Raw genomic sequence first — 23,141 nt, forward strand, 5'->3', positions numbered from 1 at the left:
CTCTTGGCCTTTACAGTTAGACTTCCAGTAAGGGCATAAATGATGTCTTTTGCCGTGGCTGAAGTCAGCATAAATGTGGTTGCTTCATATAACCAAGGCATGGAAACATAGCAGGGCAAGAGGCCGTGAGGTCCAGCAACCTCTCTCTGACTCTGGCAAGGTGTATTCTTTGGTACCAAATGAGCGATAAACTGCCCTCACATTATATCTCTTATTTGCCTCCAATCATGAGAGCCTGGCTTGAGCCTGGAGAGGACAAACGTTTGATTTCTCCTGATCCAGCTCCGGGATGTTCTGCAAATTCAGGTGTATGAAGTGTAATGGTTCTTGACCAGTTACAAACTTGTGACCCACCGTGGGAGGTTCGGGGTGCAACCTCTGGGACCAGGAGTCATCCAGCCAGGACTGGAAGTTGTTTAGCAGAGCCACCCTGGTGTGGCACGGCTGGTGAGCTCCTTAGCCCAGGTGGACCCTGTCTAGATGCAGCTGTACTGCTTCTGGCCCAGCAAGTGGGTCATGCAGAGCTACCCAAGGTAACCACACAGCATAAGACACAGCGATGGATGTCACCATCCCCAGAGGGTGGCTCTGAAGCAAGTCTCCTTTTCTTTTTTGAGCATGGCATTTCTCATCTCATCCACACGAGCGTTACACTTTTAATTATTCTGTGTTAAGTTTCCCAGGTGTGCCCCAATAGACAAGCGCCCTGTTTAGACTCAGCGCTCGCTCAAGCAAGTTTCTGTTTACTGCCGAGGGATTTAAGAGCCAGTCCAGTTTAATCACTGAAGGGTTGGTTTTAAACCAGTTGAGTGAAACCAGTAAGGAAGTCTGTGTGGATACTCTTGCTTCAGTCTAAACCAAGCCTGTTTTGGATTGAGTTTAAGTCAACTAAGAGCAAGTTTAAAATAAATGGCACGAGTGCACTGCGATGATTGTCCACGCAGCAGGATTGAGCTATGTGTGGTACCTCTGCCATTTTGAGGTGTGGGTCGAGTCCTAAGAAGCCCAGGAGTTGACATGAGGATGCATGTCTTCTGTGTTTCCTTCTGTAGTAAAGCAGGGGGTGTGCTTGTTTGCATCTGGTTAGCTGCCATGCCATCCATGAGCAAGTCCGCCTTTATCACCACATGCCAAAAACTGAATATCTTACTTTTTAACTTCTTGATCACTCGCAGTCCAACAGTTCAGGAGAGAACACAATTGTGCTTCCCTTGAAACGTGGGCGATGAGGAGCAGGAGGAGGAAGATGCTGAAATCACCCTCTGTGGAGTGCTAATGAAAGGCTCTGCCTTTGGGATGGTAGTTCAGCTGGAGCAGAGATACAGCTGCATCTTTTCTGTGGCTGACCCATGGAAACGGCAAAAAAGTGACATCATGTTGCTGTAGAGAACGCTGTAAAACAAAGCCATATGCTCTGAACAACTGACTCACGACCAAGGCTGAGTGGACTCTGCCCAAAATATAACTGCTCTGTACTTGTTAAGACTTGCTGGGGAGCTGGGTGCAAGAGTCTCTGGATTTGCAAAGCCCTGCAGTGATTACAAGGATACACTAGATCTACAAAAGCTTTCCCCCATATATGCAAATATTCACAGACGTGCTTCCAAGGACCTGCAGATTATTCCACGCTCTGAGCCCTGCCTTCCACGTGCAAAACTTCTTAAATAAACACATTAAAATATATGGCTGTGTGTATATATGTCCATGTATGTGTATATGTGTCTGTATCTATATATGTGTTTATGTGTATATCTGTGTGTAGCTATATATAACTATATGTGTGTACATGTGTCATGTGTGTGTATATATACACACAAATGTGTGTATATGTGTTTGTATTTACACAAGTGTATATATACACACATACTAATGTGTGCGTGTGTATATATGTGTACATGTGTGTCACGTGTGTGTGTATATATACACACAGATACTAATTGTGTGTATATATACACACAGACAGATTTGTGTGTGTGTGTGTGTGTGTGTGTGTGTGTGTGTGTATATATATATATATATGGGTTGTATAGAAGCTCCAACTTTTTCTCTGGAAGGGTTTCTGAAACCTTCATTTTGGAGATACATACCCAGAATTGAGAAGCAGTGAGCAGGAAATTCAGAATCACGCGGCGTGCGGTGATGTTCATGGCGCTGAGGGGTTCTTGTTGTCTATAAAAGACTTGTGATTATGCTCTTCCCTCGCTTGCATGGGAATAGATGCTCAGAAAAGTGAAGAAGGGCAATTAATGGTGTGTGATATGACAGTATGCTTTCTAGGGGCACTTTTGCTACGCGTGTACACCTGTATCAGAGAAAAGTGGTTGCTTATGTGTCCGTGCAGCTCTCCGAGGGTGTGTGGGAAGTCAGGTCTCCTGTCTGGAAGCATGTGAGCGCACATGAGTGCTCCTCATGTACCCAGGTGTTTGGTTTCTGCAGTTCATGTTCCCTCCTGCCATGGAGACCCATGGAGGAAGTTCAGCCATTTGCTCAGCCCCTGGCTTGCAGACTCCTTGCTAAGCTCTCCCCCATATACTTTTTAATTGTGATCTACCCAGCTACTGGAGTCGTTGGATTTTCACTCTTGGGCAGGTAGGTCAGCGTGCCTGTGTTTCTCCAGGTAAGCAGGGCACCAGCGTGGACCTGCCGGGGCTCAGCTGAATCCTCTGCGACAATAGGGGCCAAACTTTTTGGCAGGCAGGCCATAAAAAAACCCTGCACCCTCCCTAAATAGTGCTCCAGTCCCGTTCCCCTGCCTGATCTGCCACTCTGCCGTGTCGTCCAGATCTGCTACTCTGCTTTCTGCTGCAGCTGCCTAGTCCAAGAAGTGCCACCATTCCCATACAGCAACTGGGGAGGGGGAGGGATGAATATTTATAAATTCATTTAAAACAAATAATTTGAGGAAATTGCTGCCTTTTGCATTTCGGTACCCTGAAAGAGACAGAACCGCTTTGGCCCAAGGGCTGCTCGGTCCCATCTCTAGAATCCCACCCGTGGCTAGGAGTGAAACAAGTGTGTTTTGATGTCTTCTCCAGAGGACCACAGTGCATTTTCTGTAGCTTGAGCAGGCGTCCTCCGACTCTCAGCTCCTTTGTGAGACGCATCGCTCCAAACCGGGCGCTTCAGGTGTGGTTATCATTGCCCCGGAAGAGCAAGCCATTGTGCAGCTGGCACTTTCCTTTCCTCCTGCAGACAAGCAGGAAGCCTCACCCCCTTGCAGCACATCCCCCACCCCTGCCTAAAGTTACCAACACCCAGTGCTTTTATTCTTTCCTATGTAGGTGCTCCTCATTATAAGTGGGAACCTGAGCTTCCTCAACTGGCTAACCATCGTGCCCAGCATTGCTTGTTTCGATGATGCCTCCTTGGCCTTCCTGTTCAGCTCCAGAGAGGGAGGGCTGAAGGACCGAGTGCTGAAGATGCAAGCCCGGCGAGCAGCGGGAGAGAGGCATCCTTTGAGATACGGCAAGTATTTTCTCTCTGCATGACAACCCTGTGCACCCAATGCATTTATCACAGTCAGAAAAAAAACCTTGTCTTCTCACATGCCACATGCACATGCACCTGAAAAGTATCTTTGTGCTTGTGTCATCTCTGTGGACCAGAAGATCTGTGGCTCTTGTCTGCATGCTGAAGACCGATGAGCCCAGGGACATTCGCTGGCTCCATACAAACAGTAGTGACTGGAGGGGACAAAGGGTTACATGTCTGTGTGGATTATAGCTGCTTTTGGAAGGATGCACCTGCCAAAGCTAAGATCACGATGTCTTCCCTCATGTTGGGTACCACCTGCTGCCTTTGATTTCAGTGGGATTCACTGGTCTCTTCAGCATGGGGAACGGTCTCAAGATCCAGCCCTAAATAAGCAATCTGTAGATGGCCATTTTGGCACCATTGCAAGACACGGACCAAACTCTCATTGCCTTTGAATGGTTCGGGGATTTCAGCCAAAGGTTTGAGATCTTTTGGGTTGGGTTGGGTTTAAGCTGCGGGTACTCAGACCTCGGCATCCAAGCTCCCCTCCCCTATGGCTCTTCACAGCAAATCCCCCTGGTGTGGAGTTGGTTCGGCCTTTCCTGCCATCGCAAGTGAGGCAACATATGTGCTAATTCTCCCTGTTAAAAGGGTACAAGAACGATATCCACTGGATCACAGCGTAGTCAAACAGGGATGCCTTGGCCACAGTTCACCTATGGGTGCGTATTGTGGCAGGGCTTTATTTAACACTGCCCATTTGTGTCAGGACCGAGGGTTACTGCTTTTGGCCTTTCGGGAGCTGCAATTATGCTGAGAATACTTTGTTCCTTGAATTCAGCGTGGTGCCAAACTCCAAGGAAAAAAGAAGCAGGCAGGGGATGGAAACCTCCCAATTTTCTTTTACGAACAGTTGCTGCCAGCTTCTGTCAAGAGCGCTGGGTTTATTCACGCGTGAACAACTTAGCTGTCAGTCCACCTCGGGCACATACCTGGGCCCCGCAGTTTTAGCACGAAAAAGTAAATAGAAGTTTTGTTTAACCTGGAGGGGGGGGTGGGGGGAAGGCCTAATTAAGCATGTGGCTAATGTACACCTCTACAATTTGAAAAAAAAACTCAGATCCCCAAAGAGAGCTGACTGCACACAAGCAAAGGTTGATTTATTTTCCATGGAGCTGGATAACAGATGGAGAGCTGTTTTTCCTTGTAGTTTTTATAAACAGCATTTAAGCAACAAACTGAAAGTAATATCCACAGCCATTACAGCTGCACTTTTTTAAATATATTCCACATCTGTCAGAAGGACCACAAAAAAACCCCCAACCCCATTTACAAGATAAAACGCCGGCCTAAGGTCCTCGCCATACAAGTGCAACCCAGCCCAAGTAGCACCGTTTACTACACAGAAGTGTTTTGAGTCAGTGATGCTAATTAACTGGCATTGCCCTTTCTGCACAGTCCGGCTCTATTTCAGTATATTAATAACTACGGTCCCTCCTGTTGCAGCATCGCAGCCGTGGGGCTCTCCTCTTGGCCCTGCCAGAAATCCCCAGTTTTTTCATTCAGTCCCAAGCAGCACCCTGAACATATTGACTCCTGGCTTGTGGGAGAAAGGCCAAAAAGGGGGGGTTTACTATGGACCGCTTGAAGAATGAGGGAAGTCCTCTTGTGCCTCGCCTTCCCAACCCATCCCAGGTCCTCTCCCTGGCAAAGGTCTCCTTGAGTCAGAGTTTGAGGTTTGCTGGACCAAGAGTCACCGACTTGACTACAGATTTGGACCTCGGTTGTAATGCTTCAATTCATCCCTATCCTGCAACGTGCTGACGAACTTCTCAAGAAGTGCTTTATTTTGGCCCGGGGGCAGGGGCTGTAGAACAAACCTTGAGGTGCATTCATCCCATCTGGAGAATGGGCAATCCAAGGCTCCTTAATATTGATCCCACCCCCTTCAAATTCACTCAGTCCCCCAAGTAGCATCGTAGAAGCTGGGGGAGAAACCGTTTGCAGACTTGGAGCCCAACCATGCCCCAGAGGGAACCCAGGCACTTGCTCGACTACCTGTAGGATGTATTTGCATGCATTTTGGACCTGATTTCCCACCCACCCCTGCTTAAAGGCTAAACAGTTCAGGTCATGGGAAGGACACACAAATCCCCTGGGCCACTTATGTATTGCTTTGCCCGTCGGCAATGCAGGGGGGCGAGGTTAGATAACCCGCCAGAGCTTCCTTCCAAATGCAGCGACTCTCCAAAAGAGCTCGTCGCAGACTAAACAGTTCTTCGTAGCATTTGAAAGGTTCAAATAAACACCCTTCTCCCGCCAAGATAAGAGGCAAGCGATGTGCAGTCCCTTCGCATCGAATCCCGTCGCTCTGAACGTTTCGACAAACTAAAAATGCCTGTCAGCACCAAGAAACCCTGCCTCAGAGGTTGCATTTGCTTATTGACTCGCTGGGGATAAGATCCTCTTTGAGGCCCCAGCACCACGTGATTCAGGCCAGCTCGGCCGCATCTTGCAAGGGTGTTTCATCCAAACCGCAGTCCAGAGCATTTTCCGAAGTAAAAAAACCGTGCCGTCGTGTGGAAATGATAAGGACTTAGCTGCAGGAGAGGGTGACACAAAGGGAGGCTAAGGGATGGGATGAGAGTCGAAAAGAGCGGTGGAATGAAAGTAGCGGCGATGCAAAGAAGGGCTGGAGAGAAGCAGGTCGTTGCTCTGGCAGGGAGGCCCGGATAAGGCCTGAAAGGTCTCTAGAAAGTCCCCAGAGGGTTTTAAAAGAAGGAGAATGGTTTGGAGCCCTAGTCCCTGCCGTCTCCTCCACCTCTTCCCTACACTAAAGCCCTGACATTTTAGGCATTTTTGTTTTAAGCCCCTTCTCAGACTGTTTGGAGAGAGGCAGATCTCATGAGTGATATGACGTGGTCCCTGGCAAGGTCCCTTTGCTGGGTGCATGCGAGGTCTCCAGCCTTCGCTTGACACAGGAGCCGAAGCAAGCTGTCCCTGGGAAGAGCCGATGGGGTGATGGGGTAGTGAGGAGTCTGCAAGGGAGGAGAAAAGCCTTCTCGGAGGCACACGCTAAATTGGGATCGGGGAGCCTTGAGTGGCGACGTCACGTGCTTTCTGATGTGGTTTGTCTCCTAACTAGGCTGCTGCATCCGCAAAGTGGTGAACGCCTCGTTCGGGGTCTTGATCGCCTACCTCAGCATCCCCGTCATCCTGAACCTGCTCAACTCCAGACAAGTCATGAACACCTCCTTCAACCCGCTCCGGATAGTCAACACGTACGGAGCTTTTGGAAGGTACCGGTTCCCTTAATCATGGCATCCTGCTTCTCTTTTCGTAGTCTCCGAGTTGTTAGGGGCTGGGAGGGACCTTACAGATCATCAGGGTCTGGTCTGCTTTATTCTTGTGATTCAAAGTCATGCAGTGGGTAGGGGTTTTTTGTCTTATATTAAAAAAAAAAAAATCCTTCTGGTCGCTGTTTATTGGGGAAGAATGTGATGGAGGCAAGGATCCCCAAATCCCATCTCCTGTTTTGGTGTGCTGCACTATAGTTTGCTTGCAGATGTTCCTCAGAAACTCAAAATGTTGTAAGCATAAACCCGGGATGGTGCATGGAAAGCATGTCGTTGAGTCTGTGCATTTTACCTGTCCATGGGTCATGCGTACAGGCTGCCACACATGTATTTGCTCGCTCTCTCTATCTACTGCAAGCATGCAGCTAATACTAGAAGGAGCCAATTCCTGCGCATAATCGTTGGCAATAGCTGGTTTTCCAAGCAGGGAGGTAGGGGAGAAGACTTGGCACATCCTCCATCATCATCATTGTTGTTGCCCCAGGACCCGCTGAGAACAAGGCCTCCTTGTGCTTGGCGCAGAGCAAACACCGAGGCATCGGCCATCCCTGCCCTCGGGAGCTGACCGTCCAAAAAGACACGGCAAACAAAAGGGAGGAGGAAGGACTGGGAAGCGCCCGCAGAATAAACAGCGTTGTGGTTTATAAACATCATGTCCCACACGTTTTGTGCTTCCAGCCAGTTCCAGCTGATATCAAAGAGGGCCTGTGTCGGTGCTGGCTGCACACCCTTTATTTTGATATCCGAGCAGCTGCTTTTAATGCGTCTCGATCGATGATCAAGTTGTTCCCAAATTAGCATCCGTCTCTCGTGGATGCCAGAGGCGGGTGGGCATCTGGCCAGGTGCGTGCACCGTTCCTCTTGTGAGCGGTAGGCAGCACGGATGATGGGACCCCTGAACCCCAACCTTGCTGGATGGGCTGAGAGGAGCCTGCTGAAACTGGTTCACCCCAAAACGTGCTCCCATGTAGACACAGCGACGTTCCTCTGAGTGAGGCCTCTGCTCCTGCTCGGTGCAAGGTCACATTTTGGTGAGCCTGAGACGTTCTTTAAAGCCTTGAGCCAAAGGATGGGAACGGCTCGCATTGACTTCATCTGTCTGCAGATCAGACTCCTCTCATCTCATGGACCAGATGAGAGTAGTTATCCTGACGATTTGGGCTCAGCTGGTACGGGATGAAATCACCCAGGGGCGTTAGGTCCAGGTTACAAAACCTCGAGACGCTTTCAAAGGCAGGTCGTGCCGTGAGCAGTAGAGCAACCCAACGGTACGAAACGATATTTCCCCACTTTTCATAGAGGCAGGAAATTCTCTTTGATCTCCGCCCTAAGGGCAACTCCCAGCAAACACGATCAAAAAAATGGGCACTTCAGACAACATCGGGGAACATAGCGTTTATTTTGGGGGCAAAGGCATCACCCTTGCACCTCTGCAGCTCTCTCGACTCTTTGGCACGGTGGAAGTTTGTTTTCTTTGGGTGGTTGGTTTTCTTTTTTTCTTCTTCAGTCTACGGTTTGTGTTTCAACAGTCACCAGAACCTAAAAAGCATGTGATGAAATGCTGCTGTAATATGTTTGTAATTCCAGCCTATGTAAACCAATAAAAGGAGGATTGCAGCTCATAATGAATATACGATTATGTGAAACTTGACATATTTTGAATCACACAGTAGGAACATACTTTTATTAGTAATTTGGTGTCCCTGATTTACAGTGTGTTTCTAAGCATTGGGCAGTGCGCCATGGCTCATAACTCAGCCCAGCATATAATATGGAACTTGGCTGAAGAGTCCAGAAATCTATTAAACGTAGGTAACAATTATAAGCGGAGACGTATAGGACTCCGTTACTTGCAAGCAACTCTTGCTGGAAAGCAGTGAGGGTGGGAAGGAAGGGGGTTGCCTGTCCAAGCTCTCGGTGTCTTGGGTTGAAAGAGGGAAGACCAAAATAGCAGAGAAACCACGGGGGGAACTGACGGGGTGCGAGAGGCCGAGTGCTGCTGTTAGGCACACGCTGTGGAAAACAGAGCTGCTGGCCTTTGCCAGCTGGGTTGTGACAAGGACGCTGTGCAATGGGGTGGCTCCTTGTAGCCCAGAAAGTTTGCACGCTACGGGGTTCAAAATCTGGAAGGCCCCGGGGCTGCCGTAAGGTGGGGAATAGTTTTAACCTGGTTGATATACCTCTGCTAGGCATGGTCATTTTGTTTTCCTTCCCTGTTTCCCTTGGCTTGGCTTGCAGTACTCGTACCCTGCCCTCTCCTAGCTCGGGGGAGCTTCTCTTCCAGCTGGGATGGTGCAGTGCCTGGGTGCTTGCAGACAGATGTTAGTGGTGCCTTGGGTGTCCCGTGCTACGGCGTGCTCCCTATGGGGCCTGTCTTGCACATACCAGCTGGCTGCCAAATACTGGAGCTGATGCAACCCATTCACCAGCATTTGCTGTCTGCATCCCCTGCCCCTTGCCATAGCTGAGACCGCGCTGGAGCTCCTACGCTCTGCAACCAGCCGCTCTGCTAGGAGGTGCCGGCAAGTCGGACCTGTGCTGGGCTTGGCAGGCAGAGTATATGCCAGGAAGGCAGCCGCGTGTGCAAACACCACGTGCCCAGCTCTGCACGCAGCACGTTGCAAAAAGCCTGGGCCAGCATCGATGTGTTTTGTGGCTGGCCCCAGCTCCCTTCTTGTGCAAAGGTGAGAGCCACGTGATGACAGAACTAAGCCTCTCGCACCATGGGATAGGGCTGGAGTAAAGGTGCTGGCTGGGCACCAAGCTGAGGGGGAAAGAGGTCAGCCTTGGGGTCAGTGCAAGGGTCTGGGAGATCTGCATTCACTTCCCTGTTTTGTCACCAGCCCCCTTGGGCAAGTTGCTTAGACATCGAGGCTCCTAACACCCAGTGATATCCATGGGGATTAGACCTTCCCAGATCCTTCAGTCTTTCCATGCCTCAGTTCTCCAACTGTAAAATGGGCCTAACGGTGTGGCCCTAGAGGTTCTGTGATAACAGGGGCTGTGGAAAGGTCAACCCGATCAGACCTTAAATTGATGTCATGCTTCACTACATCTTAGAGGTTCAAAGACATTCGTAGGTTAATAGGAGAGTTCATTGTCCATAGCCAGCATCCTGGAAGCTAACGATGCAATATTTTATCCCTCCCTCTCAGCATCACTAAAGAGAGGACAGAGGTCATCATTCAAGGCACATCCAGCTTAAACCCCAACGATCCCACTGCTGTTTGGGAAGAATACGAGTTTAAATGCAAACCCGGGGATCTGAAGAGGAGGCCGTGCCTCATAACACCCTACCACTATCGTCTGGACTGGCTGATGTGGTTTGCTGCTTTCCAGGTACGTATTTCTGGGCTTGGGCATATGAGCGTGCTCCTTCTCAGGAGGAATAACAGGAATCAAGAGCACGAGCAACACCGACCTGCTGCACTGCTGGTAGCAAGCTCCAGCTGCAGGCATGCACTGTCGTGTTGCAGCTGCTGTTGCCGTTCTTGGTGGCTAAACTTGAGAAAGAGGATGACACCTTGCCCGTGCATAGAGGCCCTTTCATTGGAGGATGTCAGATAAGCTATACCTCTGCAAATGGATGAGACTAAATGTGTATAGATTGCATGTCCTCATTGTATGTGTAGGAAGCCAAACAGGAATGCATGAAATACCAGTACGCACGAGGCTGGATGTAGCTGCATTTGCTCACAGTTCGAGGTAGCTGCATTTGCTAACCACGTGCAAGCAGCAGGAAGCTGACTGTTTGTTCCCTTTTGATTGCGATGCACTTGTGAAAGACTGCAATACTCTCCAATGCGGAGCTGGTGTAAGGATATTAAGTTTGCTGCTGTTAACTCACTATGGATTTGGGAAAGTCACTTAACCTCTGTGGCCGTTGGCCTGATCGCCATCCATAAAATGCTTCTGCTAATCCCTGAACCCATTCATAAAATGTTTGGAGAATTAATGGTGAAAGGTATGATGGAGCGAAAAAAAAAGGAAATAAAAGGGGGCAAAATATTGGGGGCGCTGTTTTGGAGTTCTGTGATACTTGGATTTTCTTTTTCCTGATGATGCTGCATTTCCTATTCTGCCTTTTTCTATGAGCTGCTTCACCTATAGTATATCTGCATGGTACTTTAGGATAGAAGTGAGGAAGATGCTTTCTCCAGCTGGAGCAATAGGGGAAATGTTTGTGGAGTTAAGTACATTATGATGATCCAAACTAGAATTGCCAGGATTGATGGACCTTGCTCTTAGGAAATTTGTCAGAGGATCCTTAAGTACCTGTGCTGGTAAGGATCCCGGATCCTACAAGGAGCATATGGTATTTGCTATGGATTTATTGCATATTTGCAGGGGAGAAAAAAATAGCTGACTCTCCTGTTTGAATCTCTTTTAAAAATAGCATTGCAGCTTGTCCAGCTTCTGGCAAAAGAAAATAGATGAGCAACATGCATTGCTAATTGATGACTTGAGGGTTGTGCTTGTGTTAGGGAGGAGAGAGACCTCCACCCAAATATTTTTGGGAAGGGGTACCAGGAATGCATGTCCATGGCCGTAAAGGATCGCTATTTAAAATGAAATGAAGTCTCTGCAGCTGGAAAGAGGTTACATGTCAGTCCTGGAGGTGCTTGATTTAGGGTTGGGTTTTTTTCTCAGCAATAATCATAGTAAAAAACATTTGGACTTTATATCACTACTGCTTTCTACCCACCGATCTCACAGGGTGGGTAAGCATCCTTACGTGTAAAAGGTAAATGTGGAAACTGAGGCCCGGTGGTTAAGTGACATCGTCGAGGTGGCGCAAAGAGTCAGTGGCAGTCAGGACTTGAAATCAAGTCTCCCGGCCCCGCTCATCTGCTCCGCTTGCCAGACAGTTAATGGGTTCCTCCTGCACGCTGCACTGCAGACCTTTCCCCTGCGTCCTCTTGTCCTCTCCCCACGTCTCCCCCCAACCTCCCTGTTTTCCTTCTTTGTGGGATTTGCATTTAGGCGCCTCTTAGATTTTTCAGCAGTGACATAACCCATCTCTCTTTGGCTCTGGTTTTATATTTACCCCTCAAAAGTTCTTGCGCACTGGAATTTCATTTAATCTGCATTAGGTACGCTTATCCCTCAGCAAGAGGACAGCAAAGGTTAAAACCATCAGCAGCGCCAGCGCACGGTATTCAGGAGAGACGCAGTGGGCGGAGTGGAGGCTGGTGGTTTCGATGGCTCTGCATTTGCCTGGGGAGAGCTTGCCCGGGCGAGGGCTCGCAGGCCAAGAGACAGCGACGGCGCTAAGATGAGAGAAGAGCCCTTGGTTTCCGAGGCAGGGGATCCCTAAGGTTTTCAAAGCGAAAGTGTTCTCAGGTTTAAAAAACAAATGAGGAGAGGGCATACATACTCCTGCGTCGTACGTGAGTGTTGGCTGTGATGGTGGTGAGAGACACGGTTACACACCGGTTAGCTCTTTCAGCAGACACAGACCTGGCGCGTTGAGTGACAATGATATATATGAACAGCTTGGGGAGCCTGAGAAGAAGGAAATAACCCAGGCCTGTTTGCCTCTTTTCTTTCTTTTTTGCAGTTCAGCAAACGCCCCTGGTGTCTATCAGGCTGCCACACACGGGGCTGTCTGTACCCAGGCGTGCCTCTTCTGCCCCTTCCTCCCCTTCGCGTGTGGCATTTAATCACCTTTGCAGTAATTAAACCTCCCAGGCAGCCCATTGGCAGTAGATGTGATGGGATGCGCAACCCACGGGTCATTGTGGGCACATCCCTGTGGCACCACGCAGAGAGCCCGAGCTGCAGAACTGAAAGCACCCTGGGCGCGTCGGGGCGATGAGGCTTCCCGGCTAATTATCTCTGCAAGTCAAACAGGCCTCATCAGCCCAGATGCACTAACACAGCTCTGCTGCTTTCTTTTGCAGAGCGAATATGCCCAGACCTAGCTCCGGGGATCCCTGTGTCATTCCCCCGCGTACGCCGTATCCCCTTCTGCACACCGCTGGGTGCCACCTCCACCAGCTGAGATGGCCTCTGTAGCCTGCCTCAAGCTGTAGTGCTCCTGCTTCTTAGCTCTAAAGTCCCCGGGTTGGTTCAAATGGCACCTGTCACACCTCCCCAGGCTCGCCCAGCATTGTGTAGCTGGAAGCAGTGCCACTCCAGCTGGGAGATCAGATTTCCTCCCTCTTCCCCCCATATATTTTGCAATAGTGCTTCCCCTCATGTGGCTCTGTGCTCTGGATTCATTTGCGTGTCCCACGGAGGGTGTTGGTCACCGCCCAACATTTTCCACTTCGCTTGCAGCAAGAGCTCGTCAGAGCTGGTAGGAATTTTCCAGCTGGAGACGATCCTAGGGAAGTGACGCTGTGGCCTGCTGGGGGGGACCCTGGGCAGGAACAGAGCCCAAAACAGAGTCTCTGTTTCCCAACTTGTGTCTTGGCTGTTCTTGGGAGACTTCCTCTACTGCTTGGCATTGCAGGAAGAAAGCCAAGGCTGGGTGGAAGAACATGGCCATGTGGACCGGGATCCAATTCTGCTTAGGAAAGAGAGTTATAGAAGTGGGGCAGGAACGTCATGAAGAAACAGGGTGAAAACAGAGACGGTCCAGAGAGACAAGCATCATGACACACCATTTAGATGTATGCAGTGTATTGCTAGGCACTTGGCTGGATTCCAGATGTGCCCATCACCCTGAAGTCAAAGCCGGCAATGGGAGCCAAGAGTCCTGGCTCCCAGTCCCCTGCTCAGATCAAATGAAGCTGCTGTTTCTCGGAACCTCTAGGAATTACGTCCCTGGGGCTAGACCTGAACTTTAAGCACCTGTGTTTGAAAATGGTCCGTGCCATGTGTCAGTCCGTCCCGTCCCACTTGCTGGAGGGGTGGGCATTTTCCTGTGCTTGGAATAAACCCACTTTCACCAGCAGTTTGTTTGAATCGCCCCAGGCAGGCACCTGAAGGAGGGATGAGAAACTCCCTGTTTAAATTCAGCGAAAACTTTGAACCCAAGCTGTCTTGCAACAGCTCACTGTCTTGCAAACCCCAACCCCTCACTTCTGGGGTTCACAAAATCAGGTCCCATCCCCCACCCTGCCTCTGGATTGCATTTCTCGTCTTTTCAGTCCGTTTTCTTTCTCCACCTTTACCCAACAACTTCCTGAGCAGCAGGTCCGAGAGCCGGGTTTTGCAGCGTATCAAAGGTGGTCAATTAAGGAACCAACGCACCGAGCTCCTGACAAGCTGCGGAAAAGCTGGAGGAGCTCAGGGGAAGATATTTGCCATCCCTTTGTGCTGCTCCTGACAGGTTCCTCTTGGCACCTCATCACCGCCTGACATACGATGCCGTCTTTCACTTGGGGCTTCCTGAGAAACTTCCCGCTCGCGAGCCCAGCTCCAGGATCTGTGCTGGAGAAACACGGGTTTGCTGAAAGAAGCGGGCCCGAAGCCTGTCGTGGCTGACACAGGCCTTCACTTGTCACATGTTTGAATAGCTGGCATATCCGAAATTTTAGAAGCTCGGGGATTTGTGCTGGTGAAGTGCAGCGCGCTACTCAACTGCTACTTAATTGTAGCCCCGGTAGCAATCAAACGCAACGTGCAACACAAGTGCATGCAGTAGAACGTGATGTTATTTCCCAGGAAATAACTTTCATGATCTTAATTTTATTATCTCATTATAATATCCCTTTTCATTTGTTTTCTAAATCCCCTCTTTGTTTCGAGTGTCTTGGCATGCTGCGGGTGCAGCGCGGCTCTGAATTAGCGGCCTTCATTTCGTCCTGGCAGAGGCGTAACCAGTCTAGAAACACGTCTGCATTGCTGCGTCCTGTCTGCAGAAGGGAAAATCTCCCGCAAAATGCCAGAAGCAATGACATGAAGAAATCACCAGGATCCTTCCCCCCCCCCTTTCTTAGCAGAAATGGGATTCCCCTTATACCCTCTTCCAGCTAATAATGTTGTCACCTGCTAGTAACATTGTCACACTTGGTTCAACACATTCTGCTTGTTTCAAGTATCGAGATTGTAGCCAGATTGGTCTAGAAGCAAAAAGCAATTGGGACTCATGGTCGAGTTTTGCAAAAACTTTTTGCAAAAAAAATTTTGCACTAAAGTTTTGCAAAGAAAAATGCGCTACATTTTTGCAGAAAATAAATGTTTAATTGCAAGCTTTTGGGCATTTGTGCACAAAATCTTGCAATGAAAGAATTTTTTTTTTTGCAAAAATCTAATTGGTCTAATAAAAGATATCACCTCTACCACAAGTCCTGATGGCTCTTCTTTCTAGAGAATTTGGGTCTGAATTTCACAAGCGATGCCACGTCCCGGAGTAGCTTTCCTCATTTGAACAGTGCCGTTGAATCAGGCGGAGTGAGTTATGGAAATAAAGGCGCCCATGTGCAAGGGTTTGGAGAATTGGGATCCTAATCAGCTGAGGAAAAGATACCGCAGCTGTGCAAAAATGTCTAGAGCACAGGGTGACTCCAGAAAGAATCAGAGTCAGATTCAGGAGGAGGGTGGGAAGAGGCTTAATCCACACAGGCCTGCTGTTTCTTTTACTCTCATTCCTGAATAGGAGTCAAGCACATTCCCAGTCCTTCCCATCCAAGAGAGCAAGAACTTCTCCTGGCTCTCACCAGTAGCAGCATTAACATCCTCAAGTTGGGAAAGAGACTGGCTTTGCCTTTGTGAAGCTGGTTGTTCTTGGTGATAAGGGATCCCCCCACCCCATTTACTCTTGGCCAAAGACAGTTTGGTCCATTTGGTGGTTTTATTCAATGAATCCACGTTCCTGTAACAACAGCACCTCTGTTGGGAAGCTGGAAGGGGTGATGCATCTCTTAGGTCCAAGTCATGGGTGTTCATGGTTCCTTTGCAGAGGTTCTGGATCATATCCAGCTGGCCTGGCTTCGCTGAAATCAGCTTGAACCAAAGCCCAGCCCAATATAGGTAATTCTGCATGTATTAGTTAGAGATGCGGCTGCTAAAAGTGGCGGCTTGATGTTTGGTGTAGAAATGCATGTAAAAGGCTCGCCGTGTCTGTGCAGGAGACGGATGACGTTGTTCAAGCTCCGTTATCTCGGTCCTCCAGCCAGTTTGATTATTTATTGAGCACCCTGGCTGGAGGACTGAGATAGCAGAGCTTGAACAATGTCCTCCGTCTCCTGCAGAGGATTTGAAGCTTTATAAGATGGAGTTAGCCTGTGGGTGGCAACGGTGGTCCAAAAGACATTGCATTCAGTGTTTTGGCAGGTTGCAAGGAGGATTCAGCATAGCTAATAAAGGGTCACCTGATAGCAGACTATATTGTGCATAGTTTCTATGCTTTGGTTGGTCCCTTTTCCTGGGAAGAGGATGTCCCAGACTTTACAAAATCCAGCTGTTTATAGTGAGGACGTTAGCTTTCCGTTATTGGGCAGCCGTGGAAAGCCTGGCTGCTCTTAATAAAGAGTGATCAAAGGCAGAGGTAATATTTTTTGTTTTCTTTTTTTGTGGCATGAAGATCATTTATTCTATTCAGAGGGTATAAACTTTTCAGAGCAGAGACTATTGGCTTGGACAGTGGGCTGTTGGTGCTTACTGAATAATAAATAGTCATAATAATAACAGAGCACTGGTCCTATTGATATTGGTTTTCAAAGCCTAGTGTCTTGGTGACATTATAGTTTGACTCCAAGTGCCTGGAAGCAGTGACAAAAGGAGGGATGGCCACATATTTAGTGTGGAGGATTCAGGCTTCTGCCCTCGGGTTTGCCTTTGGTCAGCTGTGAGCCTTGGACAAGTACTCAATCTGTATAATGGAGATAATTCTCTCATCTTCTGGAGGCAAGGGTTAATTAATGTTAGCAAATGCCTTTGTGTGGAAAGCGGTGTATGTATGTGGAGTGGCGTGCACCCTCAGCAGTATTGCGAACAACACCAAGCTGGGGGGAGTAGTAGGTGCGCTGGAGGGTAGGGCTAGGATTCAAAGTGACCTGGACAAGCTGGAGGACTGGGCCAAAAGAAATTGCACGATGTTCAACAAGGACACATGCAAAGTCCTGCACGTAGGATGGAGCAATCCCTGCACCAGTGCAGGCTGCGGGGGACTGGCTGGGCAGCAGCTCTGCAGAAAAGGACCTGGAGGTGACAGGGGACTTAAACCTGAAGATAAGTCAACAATGTGCCCTTGTTGCAAACAAGGTAAACGGCATCCTGGGCTGCATTGGTAAGAGCGTTGCCGGCAGGTCAAGGGCAGTGGTTCTTCCCCTCTATTCAGCACTGGGGAGGACACATCTGGAGTCCGGTGTCCAGTTGTTGGCCTCCCACGACAGAAAGGCTGTGGGCAAACTGGAGAGAGTCCAGCGGAGGGCAATGAAAATGGTTGGGAGCCTGGGGGACATGACTGGTGAGGAGAGGATGAGGGAAATGGGCTGATTTAGTCTGCAGAAAAGAAGACTGAGGGGGGATTGAATAGCAGCCTTCAGCTCCCTGCAGGGGGTTGCAAAGAGGATGGAGCTGGGCTGTTCTCAGTGGGGGCAGGTGACAGGACAAGGAGCAATGGGCTCAAGCTGCAGCAAGGGAGGTTTAAGTTGGATATTAGGAAAAACTTTCTTACTAGGAGGGTGGTGAAGCACTGGGACAAGCTCCCCAGAGAGGTGGTGCAGTCTCCATCCTTGGAGGTTTGTAAGACCCAGGTAGACAAAGCCTTGTCTGGGATGATATAGCTGGGGCTGGTCCTGCTTTGAGCAGGGGGTTGCACTAGATGTGACCTCGTGGGGTCCCCTCCCACCCTCATTTTCTATGATTCTGTGATCTATGATTCTATACAAGCAAAGAATTTTCATTCCTTCGGTTCCCTGTACCACATAATAGTACTGAATATCCCAGCTGATGCTGCAGGTTCCTCTAATATCTAGGGTTTGAGGCATTCAGCTACAGCAGGGAATGGGTCCAGATCAGTAGAAACGTCCAGGATCATGAAATCAACTCCTTGTCCTCATACTTACACAGAAGTAGGTGGCCTTTGATGCATATTCCCTTAAAGTGTCTCGTAATGTCATGCAATTCAAAGCTCCTTCAGCCCTCTGTTGTCCTTCAACACACCCAATCCTATGTGAAAATGCATGCAGCTCTCAACCATGAAAAATAATAATAATGCTCCCCTCCCATGCCAAGTTTCCAGCTGTTTCCACATGTGCATCCCATACTTACCTCCTCTGGTGAGCCTGTGCCAGGACTCAGATTCAATAAAATGCCACACTAATCCACAGTCCTTTTTCATTAAATGACCAATTAAAGCTGGAGGAAAAGGGCTCTTACCATTATTATTTCAGTTGGGAACACAGTCCCTGTAGTGCTGTGTGTGGGGGTTTTTTTGGTTAATGCTTACATTATATACTGTTTTGTTATCTCTGCAATGTCACGCTGTGGCAGCTTTTCATGGCCTCGCTCCTCTCTCAAACCATAATTGTTTTTTAATTTTTTTAAGTACTTAGCACTTGCATGTTATTTTTCTTACAGCAGCATCCAGAGACCCCCAAGAGATTAGGTGCCATTGCCATTTCAAACCTCCGCCTATAAGTTTAAGGCACAAAAACACTTAAACCCTTAAAAAAAAAACAAAAAACCCTGGTAAAAGCAGGGGCAAGGAGGGAATGGCTTGATTTCACGTTGTATTTTTAAGTCTGCAGTGATCACGTGCAAATGGAGGCGGTTGAATGGGTGGAAAGGGGGCCTCCACTTAAAAGCCCCCACATTGCATGCTAGATCCCCAATTAAGTAATTTTTTCCATGTTGTTTTCAATCAGCTGACACTGGTTTTTAAGCCCATCTTATGAGTCAAGCTCTGTCTTGTGATGTTTTTTGAGTGTTCAGAGCAGACCGAAGCAGAGTCCCCTCCCGTCCAGCTGAAACTTTCTGGTCCCGCGGTCTTCAGGGGTCATTTGTGTCGTGGTCCCTCCAGAGCCAGAAGAAATGTCCCCTCTCTGCCTTGCCCAGAGCGCCTTGACTCGACCCACCGCCACCTTCGCCCCTGGATCGCTTTCCAGAGTAATGAGTTAAACAGTGCAGTCATTAGTCCCTCTGCATTTTCCAGCCATCAGCAGTGCATGTGTCCAAGCCTTTCGTGTTGGGAAGGGTGCATTCAGTGGAAACTTCTCACTTTCAGGCTTTTCTGGGGCCAGACATGTTATAAATTTCAAAAGGGAAAAAAAACCCTCTTTGCAAACCTCCTTCGCTGGCGGGCGTGGGAATATTAGTTAGAGCCTCCGGAGCCAACTGGCCCAGGGATTTCGTTCCACCGTTGCAAACGCTTGTGATTTTATAATGATCGGCACGACGTGCGGTGTCTCTCGGAAAGCCCCGGCACCTGGAGTCAGGGGGTTCGACTTCCTTTCACAAAAATCTCCCAGATTTTTTACACAGAGCAACCAAGGGGCAAAATCTGGGAGTCGCGCTGCACGGACCTCGGGAACCCAAAGTATTTCACGCCACTTCTGCGTCCAGCCATTGCAGCCACCTTGGGGCGGTGATTTGGACAGGCTAATTAATCCTGCTGCTGGACTGGAAGTGGCATAGGCAGTGCAGGCAGACTCATTAGGTGTCCTGGGCACAATGGTGCACGAGTATGGCTACCTGAGTATGACCCGTGGCTACCTCCCAGCTTGGGATGGTAGATCTGCATTTCTGCTGTAACCTGTAACCCAACTGGGGATGGGACTTTCTGGGGGGACCCTTCAGAAAAGGTTCAGGATGGAGCCCATGCTAATAGCTGGTGGCAGGTAGTCCATTTAATGGCTGCTAATTAGAAGGGGGGACTCCTTACCAGCCCATCTGCACTCTTTGCCCTTAAAATTCAGGCCCCCTAAAGCCTCCAAGACCTGGAGGCCAGTCGAGAGAATAGAACGTTTGTTCATTTTTGAACAACCTTTGTGATTTTTAAGCCAATCTCTTGACATTTGAGGGCCCCGCCTCAGCATGGTGGATCATCTGGGGTTGTCATATGCCTCTCCTCCGAGTGAAGCCAGGACTCGCGGCAGCCCCCACTCAGTTCCCGTCTCGGGGCCAAAGAGTCAGGCCCTCATTTCTCCCTCACTCGGTGTTTAGTCGTGTCCACTCAAAGGGGATTTCTCCGGTGAAGCCGCCGCGGTTTCTAGCCACTGAAAGTCGAGCGCCGCGACGGTGTCTCTTCTGGAGCATCGAGAAACGGAGGGACTCGGTGTCGCTCATCACTGCTGAAGGTTTTGGCCTGGAGCTGCCGGCCTTTGGCAGAGACGTCTCTGGGTTTTCCTGCCACCTTGCCAACTCTTGCGAGCCGTGCAAGACTCATGGGAGTGTCTCACATGATCTCAGGGTCCTGGCATCAGGACCCGCTACGTTTCCCCAACTCGAATTGGCTGCCACCTCCGTTGCTTGCAAGGAGGCAGAAGCCAAGCTGTCATCAGCCACCATTCCCCTAAGATATTGCATGTGGGAGCGACCACGGTTCATTGTTTTCGGCTGGGCTGAAACCAGGCAGCCCTCGGGGGAATACAGCCTCCTCCTGGGGTGCCTGGGTGATGGGCCAGGTACACGCCCCGGATAGGGAGAGGGGCTAAGGATGCAAGCACACAGGTGTGCAAGACCTGTGCATGATGGTGGGAGGGTGGAAAGGGTTGGGGTTGCCAGGAGGATGTGAAGCTCAGGAAAATGAAGAGGAGCAAAAAATTGCAAAGGGTACAAGAGGCTGCGTGGGAAATGCCAGGCATTGGTGCACTGTATAGAGCAGGCGAGCGGGGATGAATGCGAGCAGGGGAAGAAGATGCATGGGCTAAGGAGGGAGATAAAGGTGGGCAGAGAAGGGCAGCACTATGGGGAAGACGGGCAGAAGGGATGTCCTCCCACCTTGAGAAGGCAAGAGGTTGGATGGAGCCAACTGGCCGACAGCGAGGGCGCAGCTTGGCTTTCAGAAAGCAAAATATATTTTTGCTGAACTCTCACCATTTTTAAGACTAAGAAGGCCGCAGCCCTGAGCCTCGGACACTTGAGGTTGGCAGCGGGGCCCGCGAGCAGCTCACGAGCGAAGGCAAGGAGGGGCGCACTGATTTTTTTGCAAACGCCGTTGGCATAAAACACTGTGGTTTTCCTCTGACTCGTGATGAGCATGGGGCCAGCCCCGAGAGGAGCTGCTGCCATGTGAAGGGCTGTCCATCCGTGTTTGGTGTTTTCCATCCACGCATTTCTCTCCCTGTTGCCTGTAGCAACGGAAATAACACACGTTGCCGTTATAAAAGATTTGCAGAGTAACCTTGCATTTTATTGATATTCTGTATTAGTCATAGCCTCGCAGGTACAGCTGCTGGGTTTAGCTTTCCTACAGTGTCCCCTACTGCTTGCTCAAGAAATCCATTTAAATATATGTATATAAAAGCCTTTATGGACTCTTAAAGCATAGAAAACAATTGAGAAGTGAAAGCCTCTTAGGGGGAGATTTGCTGGATAGCCGGCTCCGAAATACGGACACGGCATCAGTTCATAAAAGGAGGTGACTAGCTCCAGCTTGGCGTGGGTGCAGCTCAACGAAACACCTGGAGCCAAGTTCAGTGGTCCCTTAAATGAGGGCGTAGATGGTACCTTGGATGGACATTGGTCAATAAATGGATGTCATGGGATATAGCAGAAGCATATAAACCAACAACCGTTACAAAAAAGGTGATGCTCCTGTTTGCTCTTCCTCATCATATAAGAACAAGAGAGCTACTAATGACATCAAAAAGCAAGGATTTCTTAAGGTGATCTCTTTTGTTGAACCAACTGCATAGCTGGGATAGAGTTAGGCAAGCTTTTGAATGCAAGGCATTCTTCATCGGGTCTTAAGGAAACCCTAAGGAAACCCTTGCCTCTCACATAATTTCTGGACCATGACAGCTAGGACATCAGTCTTATTCTACCTTCAAAAAGCAGTGCATTTGAAAATGATAAACAGCCTCTTCTTACATTTAAGAGAATGTTAATGTGTGCAAATCACTGCTGGAAAATGACGGAGATCAAGGGTAGAGGCTTGGAGAGTTAGATGAATAGTAGGAACGGCTCCAGGTCTGTTAGGCAGGATGTGAAGCATAAAAGTGATTCAGGATTCACAGCATAAGGCAAAACCTTAGTGATGGGCCCTGGGTAGGTTATTGCATAAATTGCTGCTTACAGGGATTCTCACGGCGTCTTCTGCAATGCTGGGTCCCGGAGGTCCCGTTGGTGCAAAGCTGGGGTAGGGGGTAAGTCCGTCGTTAAGCCATGCACAAGTTCAAGTAGACCAGGCTCCATACAGGCCGTTATGCATTTGAATACGTTCTCCTTCTGCAGCCACCATGGCATTGAAATCCTTTGAGAAGACCACAGTTCACGCCAGTACTCGTGGTAGTCAGCAAGGTCCCATGATCATCATGTTAGTGCAGTGCCGGCATTCGCGAGGGATGAGTCCCAGGTGAGAGCAATTGAGTGCTGTACTTTTAGGTTTGGCCCGGACGACAGGATCCCATTTTGGACTAACCAGGGATCCCGGTTGCAGTGGCCTGTGCAGCAGTACTGGAGATCCTCCCAGCAAGCCCGGACTTCGCTTGTTGGTTGAATCTGCCGCAGTGTTTGGCCAGGAGCTGGCAGGGACCACGTGAGAGCCTTTGATTTTCAGTTCCTATCCGGTGGTGTCTAACACTTTTGCTTTGTTTCTCTTTCCTCCCCACACCCTACTCTTCCATCAGACCTATGAACAGAACGAATGGATAATCCACTTGGCTGGAAAGCTGCTGGCCAACGAAGAGGAGGCGTTGTCTCTGATGGCGTTCAACCCGTTTGAAGGCAAAGCACCTCCCCGGTAAGGCCTTTTCACTAACAGTGACCTTGAGGCACGACAATCTGCTTTATGGTTTCTCACTACTGCATACGCGTCTATTCTTCAATGTGCATTTTCATGTCGCGGCACGGATCTTTTAAAATTGAAGAGGCAGCTGATCAGAGCCGACACAGAGACAATAATCTTTTCTAAGTACCTTTACCTTCCTAACGTTTTTTTTGGATGTGAGTTATGCCGATGTCGAGAAGATCCCCAGGCAGATCCGTAGGGGGATCCATGTTGCTTCCTTTGGACAGAAATCTTGACCGTTCATACGTTTTCCTGCTTTTTGCCCTGATCAAGTAAGAAAGCCATTTTAAGGAGCTATTGAAGTAATTCTGTAGAGGGGTACGTGATTTATTTTTCCCTACCAAAAAGCCTTGGTGTTGTCGACATGTTTTAGCGATTGTCATCAACCCCCTAAAAATGGCAACTGAAACCTGAAACATTTCTGTTCAGACCCAGAAATTACTTACAAAAGGGACTCCCCCCCC

The 23,141-nt window shown here is 49.2% G+C and overlaps 1 protein-coding gene across 1 annotated transcript in view; it reads left to right on the forward strand.

Moving 5' to 3' along the window:
• LMF1 (lipase maturation factor 1) overlaps nucleotides 1–23,141 on the forward strand; it is a gene marked incomplete at its 5' end in the record, with an annotated part of 349,511 nt that overhangs the window by 308,859 nt on the left and 17,511 nt on the right. Inside the window, 4 exons of the mRNA XM_019512578.1 lie at nucleotides 3,282–3,465; nucleotides 6,620–6,773; nucleotides 9,986–10,169; nucleotides 22,517–22,629. Of these exons, the coding sequence (XP_019368123.1) occupies nucleotides 3,282–3,465; nucleotides 6,620–6,773; nucleotides 9,986–10,169; nucleotides 22,517–22,629 (635 nt within the window). The remainder of the gene's footprint in view (nucleotides 1–3,281; nucleotides 3,466–6,619; nucleotides 6,774–9,985; nucleotides 10,170–22,516; nucleotides 22,630–23,141) is intronic.

Source organism: Gavialis gangeticus, unplaced genomic scaffold (assembly GCF_001723915.1).
Source record: "Gavialis gangeticus isolate Ggan-Ray unplaced genomic scaffold, GavGan_comp1, whole genome shotgun sequence".
In the NCBI taxonomy this organism is placed as follows: Eukaryota; Metazoa; Chordata; order Crocodylia; family Gavialidae; genus Gavialis; species Gavialis gangeticus.